The sequence below is a fragment of the Heterodontus francisci genome, chromosome 35, assembly GCF_036365525.1.
Source record: "Heterodontus francisci isolate sHetFra1 chromosome 35, sHetFra1.hap1, whole genome shotgun sequence".
In the NCBI taxonomy this organism is placed as follows: domain Eukaryota; kingdom Metazoa; phylum Chordata; class Chondrichthyes; order Heterodontiformes; family Heterodontidae; genus Heterodontus; species Heterodontus francisci.
The window spans coordinates 50,821,288-50,845,311 of record NC_090405.1 but is presented as its reverse complement, the minus strand read 5'-3'; the positions used below and the strand labels follow the sequence as shown (position 1 = coordinate 50,845,311).

The 24,024-nt window shown below is 44.9% G+C and overlaps 1 protein-coding gene across 2 annotated transcripts in view; it reads left to right on the top strand.

Annotated features, from left to right (window-relative positions):
- Positions 1-485: 485 nt before the first annotated feature.
- Positions 486-24,024, top strand: part of ttc23 (tetratricopeptide repeat domain 23) — a 46,044-nt gene continuing 22,505 nt past the window's right edge. The window contains exons 1-5 of one of the 2 annotated variants that reach the window (XM_068015545.1): positions 486-761; positions 2,150-2,327; positions 4,717-4,840; positions 6,791-6,947; positions 8,639-8,764. In XM_068015545.1, coding sequence (XP_067871646.1) covers positions 673-761; positions 2,150-2,327; positions 4,717-4,840; positions 6,791-6,947; positions 8,639-8,764 — 674 coding nt within the window. In that variant the 5' untranslated portion in view covers positions 486-672. The remainder of the gene's footprint in view (positions 762-2,149; positions 2,328-4,716; positions 4,841-6,790; positions 6,948-8,638; positions 8,765-24,024) is intronic. The other variant, XM_068015546.1, reaches the window with a different exon arrangement.

Here is a 24,024-nt window from a genome sequence, read left to right as displayed (position 1 = left end):
CTGATTTGTACCCTTATTGAATGTGCCTAAGTGAGGGCAGAATCTGATATGATGCCTCCCACAGTCGAACAGCCTGTCAATGTTCACTGTCAAGGATGTGACATGAAGAACCATCAAATTGTTCAGGGATAGAGGTACCTCAACAAAAGTTAATATCTTCAGGAGAAAAGGGAATTTTTAAAAAATTGTTGTACTTGAAAGGTCTTTGAGTTTTTTTATTATATATTATATGTGTTTTAAAATGGAATGTCCCTCTTTCCCAGATTTTTACAATGTTAAAAAGTTATGGGCTCCACTTAACCCTGTTCTTTCAACTCACCTTGATACCCACCTGAGCGGATGGTCTTAACTTGATTCACCTGGCGTCAGGTAAACTTCGCCCTCTCCTTGCAGTGATTGGCTCGTTCTTCCAATTTCCCCGCCCTCTCTGTTGTGATTGGTAGACGCATGGCATGATTGACAGCGGCTTGCCCGTTGCTAGGCAATCAGGGCCTAGCGCGTTAATATGCGCAAATGAAGCCTGTGTGGGAAAGTTGTAGTGGTGTTAATGTGCTTTTCTGTAAAATTCTGTTTGTCCTTAGCTCAGCCTAACATTTAATATGAAGTTACTAATGTGCATTATGTATAAACACCACTTTTAAATAGTGAGTGATTCATATTTCTGTTTAAACTATGAATAGCACAGTGTTAAACCGGGCCCTAGAGGAGGATTTAGACAGTGAAGCATCTTCGAGAACATTTTCTGCAGGAGAGGAGACACAGTGAGTTTGGGACATTAAAATAGCCTTTTAAAACTTGGCAGTTTGCATATTTAAAGCCAAAGTTCATTTCCTCCTTAACATTAATTTTATTTGGGCTTTGTTTACTTGTAATTTGCAGAATATCTATTTAGCAAATTAAGTTCAGTTCAAATGCTGAGTTTTTTTCCTCAAAGCCATTTGTTGTCAGTGTTTCCATTTTAACGTGCATTTGTTCTTAAACGTAAGTGTTTTGCATTTAAGTTATCAAACAATATAAGGTTATAATGACTAGAAAATCTGTTTTAATGATATTGGTTGAGTGATAAATATTGGCCAGGATAATTCCTTCCACTTCTTGAAATAGTGGCGTGGGATATTTTATATCACTTGAGAGGGCAGACAGAGCCTCGGTTTAATGTCTCATCAGTAAAACGGCACCTCCAACAGTGCAGCACTCCCTCAGTGCTTTCTGGAGCGTCACCCTAGGTTTTGCTTTCAAATTGCTGGAGTGGGACGTGATCCATCAACCTTTTGACTCAGAGGCAAGTTTGCTATCACCAAGCCAATGTCACGCCAATCTGTCGGTGACATCTTTGATTTTGTGTAATCTATGCGATTTAAAAAATTTATAAATGCAATATTTTAGTGAGTTGGTGCTAGTTTAGTAAATTAATGGAGTGCCAGGTAGACCCAATTGTTAGTGCTCTTATTACTGAGTCTGAAGGTTGTGGGACTAGGTTCCACAATAAAGATTTCAGTCATAATCCGGACTAAAGCTTCAGTGCAGTGATGAGGGAAAGTTGTGGTGACAGAGGAGTCGTTAAATTGTGGTCTTGTGCCAGCATTCATGATCCCATGGCACTATATAAAGAGCAGGGTGTTCTCCCACTTTCCTTAAAAACACAATCAAAAATAAACAGCTTGACTCGGCTTTCATCTCATTGCAGTTTGTTTTATTTTCCATACTCTAGGGTAACACTCTGGTGCAGTACTGAGGGAGTGCTGTACTGTCAGAGGTGCTGTCTTGCAGGCATGACATTAAATCAAGGCCCCGGTCTGTCCTCTCACGATCCCATGCACTATTGGAAGTACAGGAAAGTTCTCCCAGCTGTCCTGTCAAATATTTATCATAGTGTTGTTTGTGGGACCTTGCTGTGTGCCAATTGATTGTCAGATTTCCCACATTACAGCAGTGATGACACTTCAGAAGTACCACAATGGCTGTAAAGCGCTTTGGGACGTCCTGAGGCTGTGAAAGGCGCTATATAAATGCAAGCCCTTTTCTTCCTTTGAGAGAGCAAAACCAATAAATGAGCATAGAGTTAAGCCATGATTTTAATTGATCTTTAGCACCTTGAAAGGTGAATCTTTGCAGCATTGTAATTGTAAACCTCATTCCCGTCACCCAGATTTTGTGACACTGGCAGGAGCTCGGGAGGAACTGGGACACCCAGCACCCTCAATGGAAGTGCACCATTCAGGCGGAAACATAGAAATGTCACGAAGGAAGCAGCAATCATGAGTCTGCCAGAGGAGAAGCTGGCAGAAGCAGAACAGAGAGCGAGAATGCATGCTGCCAGTCAAGAGGTAGAATTCAATGAACTGAAATATCACTAGACGTCATTCCTCCATATCACAAAAACTGTGCTGGAGACAGAGCAGGGTAGCTGTGGCGATGTTTCCATTTGTAGGGAGAGACCAAAACCAGAGCCCATAAATATAAAATAGGCACTGATAAATCCAAGAAGGAATTCAGGAGAAACTTCTTTACCCAGAGAGTGGTGAGAATATGAAACTCACTACCACAGGGAGTGGATGAGATGAATAGTATGAGGTGAATAGGATGCATTTAGGGGGAAACTGGATAAACACATGAGGGAGAAAGAAATAGAAGGATATGTTAATAGGGTGAAATGACGACAGTTGAGAGGAGGCTTGTGTGAAGCATAAACAGTAGTATAGACCCATTGGCCTGTTTCAGTGCTGTGAACACTATGCAATGTTTTAGTTTTTATCCTTGCCAGTTTTCTCCTCTTTGCTTGCGGAGTTATGGTCTCACAGTTCCCAATACCTCAATCAAGTGGCCATACTTTGTGTGGGACCCAACAGTGACTGTGGGCAGACTATTGTATTGGTGGGAAAGTGTTGCAGCCAAGTCTTGAACCTACATCTTCTGACTCAAAGATGGGAGTTGCTACTTAATCAACCTTGCCTCAGAGTAACTCCACATTGCCAATTCTGTCCTGGACAACAGGACAGAACATTATGTTGAAGTGGAGCAGTTTTATTTCCTAAGAGAAGAACCTTGGATCAGAAATCCACTCTCCAGTCTCCTTGGCATTGAGTATGGCCTCCAAAGATGCATGAAAGTTTGAGTCAAAATGATTGGATATCTTCCTCCAAAATCTGCTGAAATCCTCAGACCCTTTGCGCATTTAAACTTAGTCCATGCCTGCCTTTAGGAGGTGCGGGCTTAGATCAATATAGTGTACGCTTATCTGGAATAGCAATAGCAATATTCTATGTCAGCTCCATCACTGAGTAGCATTCTCGCTTGTGGGTTCGAGTCCCACTCCTGAGACTTGAGCACAAAATCCAGGTGGTTACTCCTAGTGTAGCACCAGCGGAGATGCCACCTTTGGGATGAGATGTTAAGCTGAGGCTCCGTCTGCCCCCTCAGGTGGGATGTAAAAGGTCCCATTGTACGATTTTGAAGAAGAGCAGGGGAGTTGTCCCCAGTGTCCTGGCTAATATTCATCCCTCCAAACTCGCTTAAAAACAAAACAGATTACCTGGTCATTATTACATTGCTGTTTGTGGGAGCTTGCTGTGCGCAAGTTATCTGTTGCGTTTCCAACAGCATTACAACAGCGACTACACTTCAAAAAGTAATTAATTGGCAGAAGGGCAGGTTAATAGGGTGGTGAAAAAGGCATATGGGACACTTGGCTTTATCAATCGAGGCATAGATTACAAAAGCAGGGAGGTCATGTTGGAGTTGTATAGAACTTTGGTAAGGCCACAGCTGGAGTACTGTGTGCAATTCTGGTCGCCACATTATAGGAAGGATGTGATTGCACTGGAGGGGGTGCAGAGGCGATTCATCAGGATGTTGCCTTGGATGAACATTTAAGCTATGAAGAGAGGTTGGATAGGCTTGGGTTATTTTCGCTGGAGCAGAGAAGACTGAGGGGTGACCTGATCGAGGTGTACAAGATTATGAGGGGCATGGACAGGGTGGATAGGGAGCAGCTGTTCCCCTTAGTTGAAGGGTCAGTTACGAGGGGACACAAGTTTAAGGTGAGGGGCAGGAGGTTTAAGGGGGATTTGAGGAAGAACTTTTTTACCCAGAGGGTGGTGACTGTCTGGAATGCCCTGCCTGGGAGGGTGGTAGAGGCGGGTTGCCTCACATCCTTTAAAAAGTACCTGGATGAGCACTTGGCACGTCATAACATTCAAGGCTATGGGCCAAGTGCTGGCAAATGGGATTAGGTAGACAGGTTAGGTGTTTTAATGCATCGGTGCAGACTCGACAGGCCGAAGGGCCTGTTCTGCACTGTATTATTCTGTGATTCTGTAAAGAGCTTTGGAATGTCCAGAGGTTGTGAAAGATGCTATATAAATGCAAGTCTTTATTGGCTCTGCATGTGGATTGTAAACCACACTTGCTGGCTTCACCCCAGCCTAGGTTCTTCCATCTGAAATATTTTAAAAACATAGAAATTAGGAGCAGGAATAGGCCATTCGGCCCTTCAGGCCTGCTCCGCCATTCAAAAAAGATCATGGCTGATCGTCTAATTCAGTACCCTATTCCCGCTTTCTCCCCATATCCCTTGATCCCTTTTGCATTAAGAAATATATCTGTCTCCTTGTTTAAGCAGTCTTGTGTCTTTTCAGATCCTGATGGGGCTGCTTTGTGTTTCCAGCATTTTCCGTTTGTTCTTGTCTTGAGTTTGTGGTTTTTCTTTTGTTGTAGGGTGCTCCTGCCATGCAGGAACTGATGCGCTGTGTGGCTCTGGCAAGGATCAGTTTTGGGGACTTGCACTGGAAGAAAGCACAGGCACATGTCAACCTAGCAGAAGGCTACTTGGAAATTAAAGGTAGGTGAAGAACGAGGGAATAGTAAATCTACCATCCTTTGCAACTCCATAGCTATATGTCTAAAAATATAAGCAAAGTAAGATCTTGTATTTATAGCATGATTTCACAACCAGGACGTCCCAGTGTGTGCATTTGTGGGGTCATGAAAGGCACTATGTAAATGCAAATCTTTTTTTCAATGCCCCATTGCTTCCTCCCACTGCCCCGTAATGTATCCTTCAATTCTTCTTATGTGAACGGTGCAATGTTAGTGTTTATTGCCAAATTACAACACGTGTGGCGACAATGCTTAAGACAGTGCAGCAATGACTGTGTGCATTTCCAGCAACCTCCTGCTTCCCTCCCCCCACTTCCCAACATTCATCGTTCCATGTAAGAAGGGTAGAAGGGGAGTGAAGTCTGGGAATCGAAGTTATCCCGCCAGAATTTTGTGTGTGCGTATCTGTCTGTCTACGGGTGAGGGCAGGAGAAGGCTCAGTTGTGTTGTCCTCCCAAGGTTGAATAGTCCGTTAACATGTCAAAGCTCACCTAGGAAGCACAGACACAGGTGAGGTCGCAAAGAGCTACTGATGCCTGTGCAATAGAACCCCAACGTAAGTCAATGCCTAACGTGAAATGTTGCCTGTGGAAAAAATAAAAAACAGTTCACTCATAAACGTGATGTTTCTATGTCTTCCCTCGTCACTTTATTACTTTCCTGAAGCAAATCATTACCTCTTTAATTCCCGAAAACAAGCAATTCACCGTCCAATTATAAAATGTGACAGTGAGAAAGTTTCCAAGAAGTGTGCTGTGAACTCTTGCTAGCCTTCTGACAGACAGCAGGGGGAGAGTCAGTGCGACCCAAGCTGCTGTTGGCGTTTCACTGAGAATGGCAGCTGTTATCTAGCGGAGCATTCCACTTTGGGGGATTTGCTGCATTGAAAACAGTTCCTGGGGGGCATGGAGAAAGTGAGTGCGAAGGGTTAACTCCCTTCACCCATACAAGTCTTTAGATAGGTTTGAAAAATAAACGCCTACTGGGGGATTTCAGCCTGTTTCTGTAGAGACGTCGGCATTGTGTCTTTTTAGATTAGATTAGAGATACAGCACTGAAACAGGCCCTTCGGACCACCGAGTCTGTGCCGAACATCAACCACTCATTTATACTAATACTACACTAATCCCATATTCCTACCAAACATCCCCACCTGTTCCTATATTTCCCTACCACCTACCTATACTAGTGACAATTTATAATGGCCAATTTACCTATCAACCTGCAAGTCTTTTGGCTTGTGGGAGGAAACCGGAGCACCCGGAGAAAACCCACGCAGACACAGGGAGAACTTGCAAACTCCACACAGGCAGTACCCAGAATTGAACCCGGGTCCCTGGAGCTGTGAGGCTGCGTTGCTAGCCACTGCGCCACTGTGCCGCCCATCTTGCTGCTGCTTATCCCTGTTCTCCTTTAAATTATGTATGTCAATCATGATGGTAAATTTAAGAATGAATTCTTTGCTTGGTTAGTAAACTGAGCAGCACAGGTCCCCAGTTCAGTTCCTGGCCTGTGCTGTACACGCTGACCTCAGTCGGGTGACAATATTAGTCACAATATCTTTGGGTTAGGGCAGTAGAAGAAATCAGCAAAGGTGTCCTGCTTATCCCCCACATCCCCAAAAATGTGTGCGTGGTCTGTTGTGATGCTTCGCATAGTTGAATAGCCTGCTAGCCACTCACTGCCTCGCAACACACGGGAAGAATGAAAATCTTGGGCAGGATGCTGGTTGGCTGCTGACATACCCAGCAGGTGGGGAGAAAATTGGGAGGAAAATAATGGAAGGTTAACTATTTTTAAATGTTATGGTCCGACCAGAAAGCAGTAGAAGTAACGAGTCTTGGTAATAAGCTGCAACAGTGAGCAAAAGTTGCGCAGTAATTCTGTCTCACGTGCAGTATTGCTCCCACAGGGCAGGCCCTGCAAGCAAAGCAGCACTGTGAAAAGGCCAAAGAGATCATGTACGCTAATACGCAGCATACAGTTTCTGAGGAGGAGCGGAAAGATATCCTCAGGTGTTTGATTACCATGTTCCTCACGCTGGGCAAAGCACTGATGGGACTTCAGAAATATCCTTTTACTGTGCTGATTGTACTTTACAGACATATACGACTAGGATTTGTTTTTATTCTTACATGGGATATGAGTGTTATTGGCAAGGCCAGCATTTGTTGCCCATCCCTAATTGCCCTTGACAACTGAGTGGCTTGCTAAACCATTTCAGAGGGCAGTTCAGAGTCAAACACGTTGCTGCGGGTCTGGAGTCACATGCAGGCCAGACCAGGTAAGGACGGTGGATTTCGTTCCCTGTGAAGTAGATGGGTTTTTATGACAATTGATGGTTTCGTGACACCATTACTGAGGCTAACGTTCGGATTTTTATTTATTGATTGAATTTAAATTCCACCAGCTGCCACGATCGGGTTTGAACCTCTCCCCCCGGGGCATTAGCCTGGGCCTCTGGATTACTAGTTCAGTGGCATTACCGCTTTGCCGCTGGCTGCCCCCTCAAGTAGCCTCAGTATTGGCAAAAGCTTAGCCGATTCTATGATCTGGCGTGAGGATTCTGTGCTTGAAATGAGTGTCTTGCGTTTTTCCCAGTGTTGACTGTTAGATGGTTCTATTCAAACAAATTGAATTGTCACCTGTGCTCCTCTCTTCCTTTTCTCAATTCCCCTTCACTGAGCAAAACAGAAGCATATAAACTTGGATTTCTATAGCGCCTTTCACAACCTCAGGGCTTCCCAAAATGCTTTGCAGCTAATTAAGTACTTTTGAAGTGCAGTCCTTGTTGTAACGTTGGGAAATGTGGCAACCAGTCTGCGCACAGCAAGCTCCCACAAACAGCAATACAAGATTATCTATTTCACTGATTTGGCTGAGGATAAATATTGGTTCGGACACTGGGAGAACAACCAAGAGGAGTGTCGTAGGATCTTTTACATCTGTCTGAGGGCAGATGGGGGGGCCTCTGTTTAAGGTCTCATCCGAATTCGGCTGCTTCGACTGTGCAGCACTCCCTCAGTACTGCACTGGGAGTTGTTGTGGGGTTTGAACCCATGACCTTCTGAGAGGCAAGCATTCTACCATCTGAGCCAAGGCTGGCACTTCAATGAATTTAAACTGCCGAAACTCCTCAACAAAAAAAAAAGTGTACCCAACTTTCTCTGTAATTAGCCCCCTAATGATATTGAATCCTCAAGAATCTCACATTCTGAAGCCAGGCATGTCTGTAATTTTGTTACTCGATTTGTTTACCACATAGGAAAACAGGCGTTCTCATTTTTTTGTTTTTGTTTAAAAGACAAATTCCTCCTTCAAGTAATGGCGAGCCCTTCAGCAGCAGGATATTTAGACTCCCAACAGAAGGGGCCCATCTTCAACGCTCTTAGCAGGTCACAGGCTTAACGTTGGCAAATGGGAACTCAGCTTTTAAAGCCTCATTCCAGTAACCTCACCTCCGACAATTCTGTTGACTGGATTAAGCACTCAAATCCTGGCGTGAGGGTCAAGTCGGCTACTTTTTGGAACGGGTTATTGTAGAAGTATGGATTTGTCCAAAGTTACGCTTTTCGACACTACGGTACTCGAGGGCTATGGGGATAGGGCGGGAAAGTGGAGTTGAGGTAGCAGATCAAACATGATCTTATTGAATGATGGTGCAGGCTCGAGAGCCATGCAGCTGACTCCTGCTCCAATTTCTTAGGATCTTAAACAGGGTCACCCTGCACGCAGATTACTTTTCCTTAACTTTTCTCACTCTGAAAGAGGCAGAGCAGAATTTGCTTAAGTCACAAAAGGTTGCAGATGAGCTTCGACAGGCTGAAGAAGTGGCACAGGAAGAGATTAGACAAGTGGACGCCAAAATGGCTCTGTCCTTGGGAAGGTAAACACTAAGATTTGGAAACTCCTTCTGTTAATGTGCCTTAATGTAGACATTTTTGTAAAATCAAACACACTCAAATGTCTGCTTCATAATATTTGTTTCATAGGCCAGCCATATTCTTAAAGGTTTGTGATACACAAGTCGCAGTAAAGGAATCTGGAGCATTAAGGAGCTCTTTCTAAGCTTTTGGCTATAAAAGGCTTGTAAAATTAAAGCGCATGGGATTGGGGGTAGTGTATTGTGATGGATAGAAAATTGGTTGGCAGATAGGAAACAAAGAGCATGGATAAATGGGTCTTTTTCCAAATGGCAGGCAGTGACTAGTGGGGTACCGCAGGGATCGATGCTAGGACCCCAGCTATTCACAATATACATTAATGAGGGAACTAAATGTAATATCTCCAAATTTGCAGATGACACAAAACTGGGTGGGAGGGTGAGTTGTGAGGAGGATGCAGAGAGGCTTCAGGGTGATTTGGGCAAGTTGAGTGAGTGGGCAAATGTATGGCAGTTGCAGGACAATGTGGATAAATGTGAGGTTATCCACTTTGGTAGCAAAAACAGGAAGGCAGATTATTATCTGAACGGCTATAAACTGAGAGAGCGGAATATGCAGCGAGACCTGGGTGTTCTCGTACACCAGTCGCTGAAGGTAAGCATGCAGGTCCAACAGGCGTTAAAAAAGGCAAATGGTATGTTAGCCTTCATAGCGAGAGGATTCGAGTACAGGAGCAGGGATGTCTTGCTGCAATTATACAGGGCCTTGGTGAGGCCACACCTGGAATATTGTGTGCAGTTTTGGTCCTCTTATCTGAGGAAGGATGTTCTTGCTATAGAGGGAGTGCAGCGAAGGTTTGCCAGACTGATTCCTGGGATGGCGAGACTGACGTATGAGGAGAGATTGAGTCGGTTGGGATTATATTTGCTGGAGTTCAGAAGAGTGAGGGGGGAATCTCATAGAAACTTATAAAATTCTAACAGGACTTGACAGGGTAGATGCAGGAAGGATGTTCCCAATGGTGAGGGAGTCCAGAACCAGGGTTCGTAGTCTAAGGATACGGGGTAAGCCTTTCAGGACTGAGATGAGGAGAAATTTCTTCACCCAGAGAGTGGTGAGCCTGTGGAATTTGCTACCACAGAAAGCATTTGAGGCCAAAATATTGTATGTTTTCAAGAAGGAGTTAGATATAGCTTTTGGGTCTAAAGGGATCAAAGGGTATGGGGAGAAAACAGGACCAGGTTACTGAGTTGGATGATCATAATGGCGGAGCAGGCTCGAAGGGCCGAATAGCCTACTCCTGCTCCTATTTCCTATGTTTCTGTAGCGCCTTTTACGACTTTAGGATGTCGCAAGGCATTTTACAGCCAAGGAAGTACTTTAGAAGTGTAGTTACTGTTGTAATGTCGGAAACGCAGGAGTCAATTTTCACACAGCAAAGGTCCCACAAACAGCAATGCGATAATGATCAGATGGTCTGTTTTTTTTTAAGTAAAGTTGAAGTAAAGTTGAGTAAAGTCAATGTAGTACTAAACCACACAGATCATAAGGTTCTCTGAGTGCTTACCACTCTGTGCTGAGTGAGCTAAATCAACTGGGATAGCAGTAGGAGTGCTACAGTTGGTCTTGATGCACCTTTATTTTTTATTATTCATTCTCAGGATGTGGGCATTGCTAATAACTGTGTGACTTGCTAGGTTAATGTATAATGTGGGGGTGGGACTGGAGTCACATATAGACCAGACCAGGTAAGGACAGCAGGTTTCCTTCCCTGAAGGGCGCCAGTGAACTAGTTGGGTTTCTACGACAATCTGACAGCTTTTTATTTCTAGATTGCTTGTTCTTTAAATCTAATTCAGATTCTCAAACTGTCCATGGTGGAATTTGAACTCGTGTTCTCCTGGATTTCTAGTCGAGTAACATAACCACAACCCTACCTACTGAAAAGAGTACACCTGTGTGGATTGGAGCAGGAAGGCCGGGCTTGTGGGCATGAGGGCTAATATTAGTAACTCGCAACTGCTGTCTCAACTGAGATTGTCTAAATCTGTGAGGACCAAGGCTCGGCTACGATGCCCTTCAAAGTCAAATAGCCAAATAGAGAAAAGAAGGCTGAGGGATGACCTAGCAGAGGTGTTTAAAATTATGAAAGATGTCGATAGCATGTTTCCACTTGTGGGAAAGAGCATAACTGGAGGCCATCCATGCAAGATAGTCACCAAGAAATGCAATAGGGAATTCAGGAGATGCTTCTTTCCCAAAGAGTGGGGAGAATGTAGGACTCACTACCACCGAGAGTGGTTGAAGCAGATAGTTTAGATGCATTTTAAGGGGATGCTAGATAAGCATATAAGGGAGAAGGGAATAGCGGGTTACAATGACAGATTTAGATGAGGAAAGATGGGAGGAGGCTGGAGTGGAGCATAAATGCTGGCATAGACTGATTGGGCTGAATGGCCTGTTTCTGTGCTGTAAATCCTGCTGCCACACATTATCCTGGCTCCCTTCAGTTGCTTGGGTAATTGCCACTCAGGGCAGCGAACCAACTAAAGTCAGTGCCTTCAGGAGAGGTAGAGAGAAAATTGGGGGTAAAATACTTTATAAACACTTTTTAAGTACTTTTTTTTTTAAAAGAACGCTTTCCCTGTAACCTCTATAAATACAACGAACAAACTGTAGTTCCTGATTCAGCAACTTTGTTTTGTTAGATTCAAGAAGAACCGAACAGTAAGTGACCTTCGGAGTAGATGTTAGGATATAAGATACAGTAATAGATATCACCATAAACATAAGATGTAGTGATGGATTGGTATACCCCCAGGCCCAAATTGGTTGGTCTGAAGTGTTGCTTCATGTCAACAACTTGGCTTTAATTTTAGTCCTGCACAAGGGAAGAACTCAGTAAATGTTATGAAAATAGAAGTTATTTTTAAAGTAGCAAACGGAGGAGGAAGGGTCATAGTTGAATGTGAAAATGCATCAAGTTGTGTACCTTAGTGATAAAATCTCATTTTAAAATTTTCTCCAGAGAAGATTAAGGGGAGCTTTAATAGAAATGTTTAAAGTTATGAGGGGTTTTGATAGAGTAGACAGGGACAGACTGTTTCCACTACCCTGGAGGGTCAGTAACCAGAGGACACAGATTTACGACAACTGGTTAAGGAACCAGAGGGGAGATTCTCCTTTCACAAATTCAATAGTAACTTTCAAAAGGGAGCTGGATAAATACTTGAAAAGGAAATATTTGCAGAGCTATGGGAAAAGAGCAGCGGTGAGGGGCGAATAGGATAACTCTTTCAAAGAGCTGGCACGGACATGATGGGCCTGGGCCGAATGGCCTGTTTATGTGCTGTATGATGATTCTGTATCATGAAGTGGGCCCTTCTACTGGTGCCAATACAAGAAACTAGGTTTAACACGCAAGCCTTTTAGAAATGCTCCACTGTTGGCTATCAGGAAACTCGGTGTGTAACTGAGCCAAGGAAATCAGAAGACTCCTGGTCTGTGCTCAGTTACCTAATCACACCTGGGGGGCTGGAAGTATCGGGTGCCATAATTTGGACTGATGCTGTCGAGGGAAGAACCTCCCACCAGTCTTCCCACTCCATTATTCAGTAACCCTTGCGGGAGAGTGCACGACTGAAGGCAGGATGCGGTGTTCCCATGATGCCTCTTATGGTTGAATGCCACCACTGATACTCACTGTCTCTGCTAGTGCGTGAAGATTGGCTATTTAGGCATGGTAATAGAAAGGTGCCTTGTGTTCAGAGAGCCTCTGAGTCTTGAGTCAACTCCTTCAGGACAGGAGGGAAAGTATTGATCCATCATATATTGAAATATTTAGGATTTAGTACACTCCTCGGTGTCACACTCGTTTCTGTAACACTTTTTCCGTCATTATTTTCTTCTTTTCCATCACATTTGAGTTTTCCTATTTATTATGCTGAGCTGTGATGGAGTCTTCCTGCCTGAGTCTCAATGTTGGGTGAGTCTGTGGTGCTGATTTTACTGATTGCACGTACCTCTGATTGACTGCCTGGATGATTAGATTATCTCCAGCTTTGGTCCTGTGAGCTGAGATTTTCTGGTCTATCAACACCATCACCTATAGCTGACACCACCCCTCAACCCAGATGTCCCTTTGTCTGTTTCTTCTCCAACAGTCATTTTCCTGCCAGTTTGTTGCCATCCTGTTCTGCCACACTCCTGAATACTGCCCCAACCTCCCCACCCTCCTCCTCCCCATATTACAGCCTCCAGTTCTGTCAAATCCCCAGGCCTACCTCCATTGTGCTGCCAAACCACAGGATTCCTATCCCAGTTTTACCAAATCCAAAGACCACTTTCTTCCTATTGCCAAAACTTACACCCCATCTCCCTTGCTACTAATAATTTCAAAATGCAATGCAGGAGGGACTTCTTTACACAGAGAATGTGGAACTCACTACCACATGGAGTAGTTGAGACAAATAGCATAGATGCATTGAAGGGGGAGCTAGATAAGCACATGAGGGTGAAAAGAATAGAAGCTTACGGTGATGGGGTTAGATGAAGAGGGATTGGAGGACGCTTGTGTGGAGCACAAACACCGACATGGACCAGTTGGAATGAATGGCCTATTTCTGTGCTGTAAATTCTACCTCCTGAACTGCATGATCTGTATTGAACTATAACCAGATTTGAGGACCACCTTCTTTAGTGTTGGAGGCCTTTAAGATGACCCTGTGTGAAAACGCCTCTACCTCCATGTAGCCAAGCCCAATTTGAGAATCCCAATGCCCGTTTGCCCATTCTGCTCTGCTCATCCCTTCTGTTACCAAAGTCCAGGGCTTCTCTCCAATGTAGCCAGATACCATGAAGTTCCCTCCCCCAAATGAAAAAGCAGGCACCTATCTGCAGCTTGGTACGTCTTCCCTGCAACAGTCCTGTGTATTCTGCACCTTTTATAAAGGTAAGAGTTAAGATTTCAGTATGCAGGTAAAAGAGAGAGTGATACAGGCAAGTTTGTTGATTTATAGTTTTCACAGAAAAATAGTAGACTTGTGGAACGTAATCTCCAAAATGCAATGAAAAATCCCAGAAAGCCACATAATAAAACGCCATTTTCCTCATTCAATCATTGTAATGGAGTAGGCCTGATATTAGTCCATTGTCCTTAGCATTCCTATTCTCATAAAACAACATCGCCTCTGACTCACTGCTAAAAGTCTGCACTAATCCACGCAGAAGTCATTCCAATTGTTCACCATTCTTTATGTGAAGATCATCCTGACATGAGTAAATGAGCCATTGTCAGTTTGAACCTATCTATACATACCCCTTTGTCCTGCTCTGGTGGTTTGTCCAGTTTTCTATAATGTTTAAGCCAGAATTGCTCTCATAGGTTTCAAATGGTGCAAAAACGTTTATTCTCTGCGCAAGCAGCCAGAGGGAGCTGTGTTTAACTCCTGAATGCTGGCCGTCTATCCCTGTAAGATAAGTAAATGAATGCCATGTTTGGTTTCCTAGGAACCAGGGCTGCAAACATTTATACATGTGGAAATTGCATTTATGGTAAAGTATAATGCTGGAATACCGGTGGTAAACGGCAGCCTCTAAGGTTTCACCAACAATAGTTCAAATGCTTCCGATCTCAAATACACAACGGTGGCTGAAATCCCCTTATCCTCCGACCCCATTCACTGAGCGGGAGGCATAGAGAGAGCTGAGGAATTAATTGTTGTGCGAGATCATGTAGACTTTATTTTGGTTTATGCATGGTGGCACATGCCTTAAATAGATACTTTCATCCACAGGGGCATTCAGGAGTCAACAAATGAAGAATTTCACCAGTTAATTTAACTAGTTCTATAGAATTACAGTACCAGTGAGAATGCTACATGACGAATACTGGCATTCATTTTGCATCTTTTCATTGAACCATCTCAAAATCCTTCACACGTTGGCTGGAATTTTACGCCGCCTCAGTGGGTTGGATGGTGGCGTGGGGGCGGCGTAAAATTGAGCGGCAGGCTCTGGGAGGTCTAACCGCCCCAATTCCGCCTCCGACCAAGTTTACAGAGGTCCGGCGGGGGGTGAGAAGCAGCCCGCCTGCCCAAGGCCAATCAAGACCCTTAAGTGGCTACTTAAGGGCCCTCGCCCGCCTCCACGGGTATTTTACCTGTGGCAAGCAGGTGTGCCAGGGACATGAAAGGTTGCCCAGCTATAGCTGCCGGCCTTTCCGCACCCTGGGGTCGGGGGGGGGTGCCTGGCAGTCGGGCACAGGGTGCCCGATTGAGGGCCGCCCCTGCCTCCCAACCCAACCCCGGGATCCAAGAACCCCCCTCCCCCCCCCCAAACGACCACCCTAGCCTCACCAGGGCACGACCGATTCCCCTGGTGAGGCAACCCAAACTTGCCTTCAGTCCCGGCTCCTTGGTATCCTCCTCGGTCGGCTGGGCTGCAGTCCCAGCAGCAGTGGCCACCGCTGCCGGTGGCGCTGCTGAGACTAAGAGCTGCCGGCCCGTTGATTGGTCGGCAGCTCACTGAGGCGGGACCTCCTCCCTCAAGTGAGTGGAAGTTCCGCCTCGGGCCAATTAAAGCCTGGGGATCAGTAATTTACAGGACGGATCTCCAGGCTGAGCGGAAGCGGGTTCGGCACCAACATTTACGTCGGAGTCTGGCTCCCGTCCGCCCACTGTAAAATTCCGGCCATTGTTTCCTAAATGGCAACAGTGACTACACTTCAAAAAGTACTTAATTGGCTGTAAAGCACTTTGAGACGTTCTGTGGTTGTGAAAGATGTTCTATAAATGCAAGTCTTTCTTTCACATTGGTTGGGAGGGGGGGAGCTCCTTTTGACTTTGGGTGACAGTGAATCAGCAGCTTGTTTTGCATCTCCTGATTTTACGTTTCCATTGACTTACAAACATTTGTCCTCCTTCTCTGGCTGAGACCACCTGCACAACCCTACTGCTAGCTCACCACAGACCGGACATTGTGTTAGTCATACGAACATATGAATTAGGAGTCGGCCACTCTGCCCCTCGAGCCTGCTCCACCATTCAACAAGATCATGGCCGATCTGATTGTAACCTCTACTCCACATTCCCGCCTACCCCCGAATAACCTTTCACCCCCTTGCTTATCAAGAATCTAACCACCTCTGCCTCAAAAATACCTGCCTTTTGAGGAAGAGAATTCCAAAGACTCACGACCCTCTGAGAGGAAAAAAAAAATCTCCTCTGTCTTAAACGGGTGACCCCTTATTTTTAAACATTGACTCCTAGTTCTAGATTCTCCCACAAGAGGGAAACATCCTTTCACCTCCAGTCCAGGTGAACAGGCCTGCAAAAGTTGGTACTCTCCTTTTATTTTCAAAAAGAGAAAAAATTGCAGCCGTGTATCTCTCAAGAGTTTTCTTGCTGTTTGTAGGTCAGCCACAAAGTTGACTTGTGTGCAGTGATGTGAGAATGTGCGCGTTTGTTTAGCAATTTCCACCCATGCCCTTTTCTCAAAGAACTGGTGTACGGAAAATTCCTTTATTATGTTGTAGTGGAAATGGAGCCTGCCAAAAAAAACAAGTAAAAGTAGATAAAGCAGTCAGTAAGCAATAGTGAAGTTGTTTGGTGGTCTGTTTCATAAGAATGTCATGCTCTTGATAACTGAAGAATTTTTTTCTTAACCTATTCCATGCTGCATGACTTTTTTTGAAGGGGAGTTTACATTAGTGATGTTGGGAAATAGCTGCTCTCCTATAGCGTTGCCTATAGTTTCTCAGATGAAACCCTGCTCTCCTCCAGTTAAAACATTGGGGGTAACTGAAGCCATTGTCTTTGACCCCTCCCCACCACAAAGGACTTATTTGAGAGGGTTTGTGGTTTCGTAGTGTTGGAGGGAGATCCAGTGGAGGGAGTGGCAGGATCTTGGAAAATCTTTGAGAGGGCTTCTTGGAATGAACAGAGGCAATAGGAGGGAGTTCAGAAGTCTGGGAGTGGTTATTTGGAGTACAGAAGTGGTGGAAGGGAAATTGTGGGAGGGTGATATGGTGGTGCGAGAGTAGTGGGATGGCAGTGGTTAGGTGTGGAAGAGTTGGGGAGTGGGAGTATTGTGGAGGAGATCAGAGGGGGTAGGAATAGAGAAAAGGGTTGTATGATCTAGGGGTTGGGGTCTTGAGGAAAGTGGTAGATAGATGTCAGTCTTCTCAGAAGGGGTGCTGATGTATGAGACCTTTGGTGAGTGAGGGCAGGGTTGGTCATGGTGTAGATGTAGTAAAGATGCATAGGGTGAATGAGGAGAGGGTTATTGGGGTATGGAAGGATGAGGGTGAGGGAAAAAGGCTAAGATATAATGTTAGTGATTGGTGGGGGGAGAGAAGGGGTGAGTGTTGGCAACATGTACGTCCCCTCCGCAGAGGTTTTACAACAGTGCTTTGAGCTGAGTAGCCAGTCTAGTGACTTAAAATGCATGGAGCACCTATATTGCAATTGCAGACCACATGTTGGCAGTTAGTGTAAATGCTTAAAGTAACTAAAGCATGTCTCCTAGGTTAGTGGCAAGAGAGATGCGTAAACCAACCACCTACAGGAAAAGTGCTACCATGTTCCCGGTACAACTTGGGAATTGACCCTAAGTTCTTTACACCCACTTTCTGCACTTTAATTAGAAAGAAGAACTTTCATTTGTATAGCGCCTTTCAAGACCTCCAGACCTCCCAAAGCTCATCGGAGCCAGTGAAGTACTTTTGGTGTAGTCACTGTTGTAATGTGGCAGCCAATTTGCAATGTGAGATCAGGGATAGGATTATTTATTTATTTATATTTATTTTTTATTTATTGATACAGCACTGAAACAGGCCCTTCGGCCAACCGAGTCTGTGGCGACCAGCAACCACCCATTTATACTAACCCTACAGTAATCCCATATTCCCTACCACCTATCTACACTAGGGGCAATTTACAATGGCCAATTTACCTATCACCTGCAAGTCTTTGGCTGTGGGAGGAAACCGGAGCACCCGGCGAAAACCCACGTGGTCACAGGGAGAACTTGAAAACTCCGCACAGGCAGTACCCAGAATTGAACCCAGGTCCCTGGAGCTGTGAGACTGCGGTGCTAACCACTGCGCTGGCTGATTTTCCCTTTTGCCCCTCCCCACCTCAAGGCACTGAGTACAAACCGTATCGCCTCAACTATTGCCCTGGCTAAGGTCTAGTTTGTAAATTTAATAAATAATCTGATGTCCAGCCACGTAGTTTCCAGAGGGTTAATTTGATGTGGCCCTGAGATAGAAGATTTGTAGCACCCTTCTCAAAGTGGATTGCAAATTAGAAATGTATCTTTTCTAGTTACATTAACAGGGAAAGATTGAGGTCATTCAATGTCAAACTGCTCATTAGCCAGTCACTTTACAGGGGATAAAAACAAAAGGTTTATTCACTGCATTTCTCTACTGAGTGCACCACACTTCCCCACAGGAGAAAACTGTCACTCCTGAACCAGCATTTTGTTTCCCCAGTTCCACTCACTGGAAATGAATTTATTTTTTGAAAGGGAAAGTTGGCAAGGGGTGGAGGAAGGAAAGAAAGTGTAATTATCTCTCTTGCTAAACAAGTGGTTTCTTATACTCCCAGTACTGTGGTCTAATCTTTTTATTGCTTTTTTTTTGAGTGACCGTGAAGCTGTCAAATTGTTGGGATAAACCCAACTGGTTCATTTAATGTCCTTTTTAGGGAAGGAAACCTGTCACCCTGTCCTAGTCTGATTGAGAGGTTTTCTGGGAAGGCCAGTGGTTGAAGTCTGCAGCTGGGGACTGGAGAGGAGAGAGGGAGAGATCACAGTGGGTGGGGTGAGAGATCACAGGAGAGGGTTGGCGTTGGGTTGTGGTGTTTGGGGGAGGATTCACGGATCATGGAGCAGGGGCTGTCGGCATTAGATCATAGAGGGGTGGGACTTCCGGAGGTCACTGGAGGTTTGCTTAGGGGGCCAGGGGCTGCGGGGGAGAGCACTCCTGCTCCAACTTGGCCACGGGCAGTGCTGGAAAAGCACATACCTGCTGGATCTGGCTGCTGGGTTTCCCCCAGACCTGGCAAACCCGGCCCATCGCTGTTAAATCCAAACGGCTGCTAAATTACCGACCCCTCTCTTGAGAATGGGTTACTCGCTCGACCTGCCGAATTAATCTGGAATAGGTGACTTCATGGCAGATTGGGGTTAGGTTTCACATTTATAAGAATTTAACCTTCTCACCCCTCCATCAGCATGTCCTGGAGTGAATAGAATCTGGGATGAGGCCAGAATTGGAGGAGCACAGAGATCTCTGAGGGTTGTAGGGCTAGGGGAGATTACAGAGATAGGAAACGGCAGGGATATGGGGATATATATGAGGACAGATAAGTCCCCGGGGCCAGACGGGATATACCCAAGGATATTACGGGAAGCGAGGGAAGAGATTGCTGCGCCTTTGGCGATGATCTTTGCGTCCTCACTGTCCACTGGAGTAGTACCAGATGATTGGAGGGTGGCAAATGTTATTCCTTTGTTCAAGAAAGGGAATAGGGATAACCCTGGGAATTATAGACCAGTCAGTCTTACGTCGGTAGTGGGCAAATTATTGGAGAGGATTCTGAGAGACAGGAATTATGATTATTTGGAAAAGCATAGTTTGATTAGAGACAGTCAGCATGGCTTTGTGAGGAGCAGGTCATGCCTCACAAGCCTTATTGAATTCTTTGAAGATGTGACAAAACACATTGATGAAGGAAGAGCAGTGGATGTGGTGTGCATGGATTTTAGCAAGGCGTTTGATAAGGTTCCCCATGGTAGGCTCATTCAGAAAGTAAGGAGGCATGGGATACAGGGAAAGTTGGCTGTCTGGATACAGAATTGGCTGGCCCATAGAAGACAGAGGGTGGTAGTAGATGGAAAGTATTCAGCCTGGAGCTCGGTGACCAGTGGTACTCCGCAGGGATCTGTTCTGGGACCTCTGCTCTTTGTGATTTTTATAAATGACTTGGATGAGGAAGTGGAAGGCTGGGTTAGCAAGTTTGCCGATGACACGAAGGTTGCTGGAGTTGTGGATAGTGTGGAAGGCTGTTGTAGGTTGCAACGGGACATTGACAGGATGCAGAGTTGGGCTGAGAAGTGGCAGATGGAGTTCAACCTGGAAAAGTGTGAAGTGATTCATTTTGGAAGGTCGAATTTGAATGCAGAATACAGGCTTAAAGACAGGATTCTTGGTAGTGTGGAGGAACAGAGGGATCTTGGGGTCCATGTCCATAGATCGCTCAAAGTTGCCACCCAAGTTGATAGGGTTGTTAAGAAAGCGTATGGTGTGTTGGCTTTCATTAACGGGGATTGAGTTTAAGAGCCGCGAGGTTATGCTGCAGCTCTATAAAGCCCTGGTTAGACCACACTTGGAATATTGTGTTCAGTTCTGGTCGTCTCATTATAGGAAGGATGTGGAAGCTTTAGAGATGGTGCAGAGGAGATTTACCAGGATGCTGCCTGGACTGGAGGGCATGTCCTACGAAGAAAGATTGAAGGAGCTAGGGCTTTTCTCATTGGAGCGAAGAAGGATGAGGGGTACAAGATGATGAGAGGCATAGATAGAGTGGATAGCCAGAGACTTTTTCCCAGGGTGGAAAGGGCTATCACCAGGGGGCATAATTTTAAGGTGATTGGAGGAAGGTTTCAGGGACATGTCAGAGGTAGGTTCTTTACACAGAGAGTGGTTTCTGAGCTCGAGGGACAGCTGGAGTCACTGCGGAGCATCAGGGAGGCTGAGAGTTTCCCGGATCGTACGTTCCAGGAGGAGGTCACCCCACAGGCAGTGAAAGTTCAGGATAGTAGATGGATGGCCATTAGGCAGAGGCTGGTGGTGCAGGAGTCTTTGGGGTGCCACTCTCAAACTGATACCTGGGTTTGGAGACTGTTGGAAGTGATGACACCTTGAAGGAGTGCAATCCAGACCAAAGGGTAAGGGACTGCACGGGAGGGAACAGCAAAGAGTAGAAATGCAGTTATTATAGGAGATTCCATAGTTACGGGGACAGACAGGCATTTCTGTAACTGTCATCATGAGTCCTGCATGGTGTGTTGCCTCTCTGTTGCCAGGATAAAAGACATCACGGCGAAGGTGCAGTATATTCTTCAGGGGGAAAGGAGTGAGCCAGAGGTTGTGGTACATGTTGATACCAACGACAGAGAGAGAGCAGGTATTGAGATCCTACGGTCAGACTTTCAGGAGCTAGGAAGGAAGATTAAAAAGTAGGACCTCGAAGGTTGTAATCTCCGGATTACTACAAATGCCATGTGCTAGCAAGAATAGAAATAGGAAAATATGGGGATCAGTGAGGCATGGTACAGGAGGGAGAGCTTCAGATTCTTGTGACATTGGGACCAGTTCTGGGGTAGGAAGTATCTATTCAAAAGGGATGAGTTGCATCTCAACAAAATTGGGACCAGTGTCCTTGCAGGGAGGTTCACTAGTGTGTTTGGGGAGGGTTTACACTAAATTGGCAGTGGATTGGGCACCAGAAGTAGAAAAGAGGAGTAAGATGCATAAAGGAGTGTTGGATAGTACTAGAGAAGGAAGTATCTCCATATTAGATAGAAGCAGACTAAGAAGGACTACAAGGAATTCAAGGACCAGGTTTACAATGCATATGTACAAGCGCACAAAGTGGTGAATAAGGTTGGTGAGCTACAAGCACAAATAGCCATTGGGAATATGATGTCATTGCAATACAGAAACATGGCTTAAAAATGGTGAGGACTGGGCACTTAATGTTCAAAGGTACACAGTGTTCAGAAAGATAGGGAAGGAAAAAAGGGAGGTGGTCTGCCAATACTGATTAGGGAAGACATTGTAGTGTTGGAAAGGGAGGATGTCCTTGAGGGGGCAAGGACAAAATCCGTTTGGTTAGAGTTGAGAAGCAAAAAGGGCATGATCATGCTATGGGGGATATTCTATGCCCTTCAAATAGTGAGAGAGAGAGATACAGGAGCAAATCAGCAGGGTAATCACAGAGATGTGCAAGACTATAGAGTGGTGATATTGGGGGACTTTATCCCAATCGGCATTCGGGCAATTAACGTTAAAGGGTAAGGAGGGGGGAGGACTTTCTGAAATGTGCTCAGATCTTCCTTGACCAGTGTATTCTCGGTCTAACTAGGAAGGAGGCATTGTTGGATCTGGTCCTGGGAAATGAGGTGGGCAAAGTGGACCAAGTGTCTGTGGGGTAACACTTGGGTAAGAGTGATCATCATATCATAGGTTTTAGATTAGTAATGGAGAAGAGCAAGGAATAATTTAAAGTAGGACTTTTAAATTGGAAGAGGGCTAACTTCAATGGGATGAGAGTGGATCTTGCCAGGGTAAAATGGAACCCAAGATTGACAGGAAAAAACTACAATGGAACAATAGGAAATCTTTAAGGAGCAGATGTTTCAGATACAGACTAGGTACATTCCAACAAGGATGAAAGGTAAGGGAACCAAAACCGGGGCTCCTTGGATGGATAAAATAGTAATTTCTATTTCCAACATGGACTTGCTGCCTTAACTGTATGAGCTGTTTGATTAGATTTTAGATTAGATTAGAGATACAGCACTGAAACAGGCCCTTCGGCCCACCGAGTCTGTGCCGAACATCAACCACCCATTTATACTAATCCTACACTAATCCCATATTCCTACCAAACATCCCCACCTGTCCCTATATTTCCCTACCACCTACCTATACTAGTGACAATTTATAATGGCCAATTTACCTATCAACCTGCAAGTCTTTTGGCTTGTGGGAGGAAACCGGAGCACCCGGAGAAAACCCACGCAGACACAGGGAGAACTTGCAAACTCCACACAGGCAGTACCCGGAATCGAACCCGGGTCCCTGGAGCTGTGAGGCTGCAGTGCTAACCACTGCGCCACTGTGCCGCCTGTTTCCTGTTTCCGCCTTGCACTGCCTGCAATATGTTTTCTGTGTATTTTGATATTGATAAATTTGCAAATGCAAAAACAGTCATGGGTGCTAGAAATCTGAATCTGGACCAGAAAATGCTGGATATGCTCAGGCAGTTAGTGAAAACTGAGGGGTTCATATTTCAGCTGTTGGTCCTCTGTTTCTTAAAATTACATCAGCATTTATAAAAGAACAGGACAGATGGAGTGAGGGGAAACAAATGTTCTCTTGTGTGCTTTTGTCCTTTCTATGGGAACTTGTCATGGAAAATGTTTGACATGAAGGTGCAGGAATTTATAATGCAAATATGAAAATAAAGACAGCATGTGTGGTTATAAAATGAGGACCACAATCCTGATCTCATGTCCCTCTCATCCTGAAACCCTGATTTATATAGAATTTACAGCACAGAAACAGGCCATTCGCCCAGCTTGTCTAAGCACCTTCACCTGAAGGCTACTCTTATTCTTGACTCCCCCTGTCAAACACCACAAGAAATGAACAGTGAGTAAATCACAATTTTGTGCAAGATTTCTCCCCGCCAGTTTTTTTAAAATAAAAATCGCCTGTGAATATAGGGAAGAGAAGTCCAAAGCAATTCTTTATTGGAAGGTTTATTCTAGAATAGTACAGAATTTCTGTATCAATCGAATTAAATAATTGCAGCTGTTGGAATTGGAACAGCACCCAGCTGCTACAGTATAATTGCAGGAGTCTGAGACACAGTTAATCAAGTTTTGTTGGGATGAGTCCGACTTCATTTTAACCCTTATGAGTACCACAACAGCCAAGCTGTTTAAGGATGGGGGTCAGTGAATAAAAATTATAAGGGCTAGAGCTTATGCCCACTGAATGGGCAGACATCTAGCCGGATGCAATTGATAGCAAGTCAAATCGAGATTCTTTTGTCCTCCTATTCTGACAAGATTGGAGTTGCATATGTATAAGCTAAAAAAAGATATTCATCCTGTTGTTAGTATACTATTCCTCAGACCGAGGATAAGGATCATCTGGTAGCACTAATGCAGCAGTAAACCCATTGCCAACCCAGGACCAGCCCTCTGACTTAGGTATTACTGACTGTAATTACTATGTCCCAATTCCAAACAATTCAATTTTCCACACCTCAGAGCAACAGTTAAACCAGATGGTGTTTACTGTTAGATTGTCTGTAGGATGGAGGGAATGTTAAAAGCAACAATGCGAGCAGGAAGAAAAATAGTATGTAAGAGCAGTCAATTGATATCAGTGTTGACTTTCACCAGCATCTGGTTGTTTAGTTTGATTATTTGCATGAGTAGCACAAGTGTTTGAGGAGGG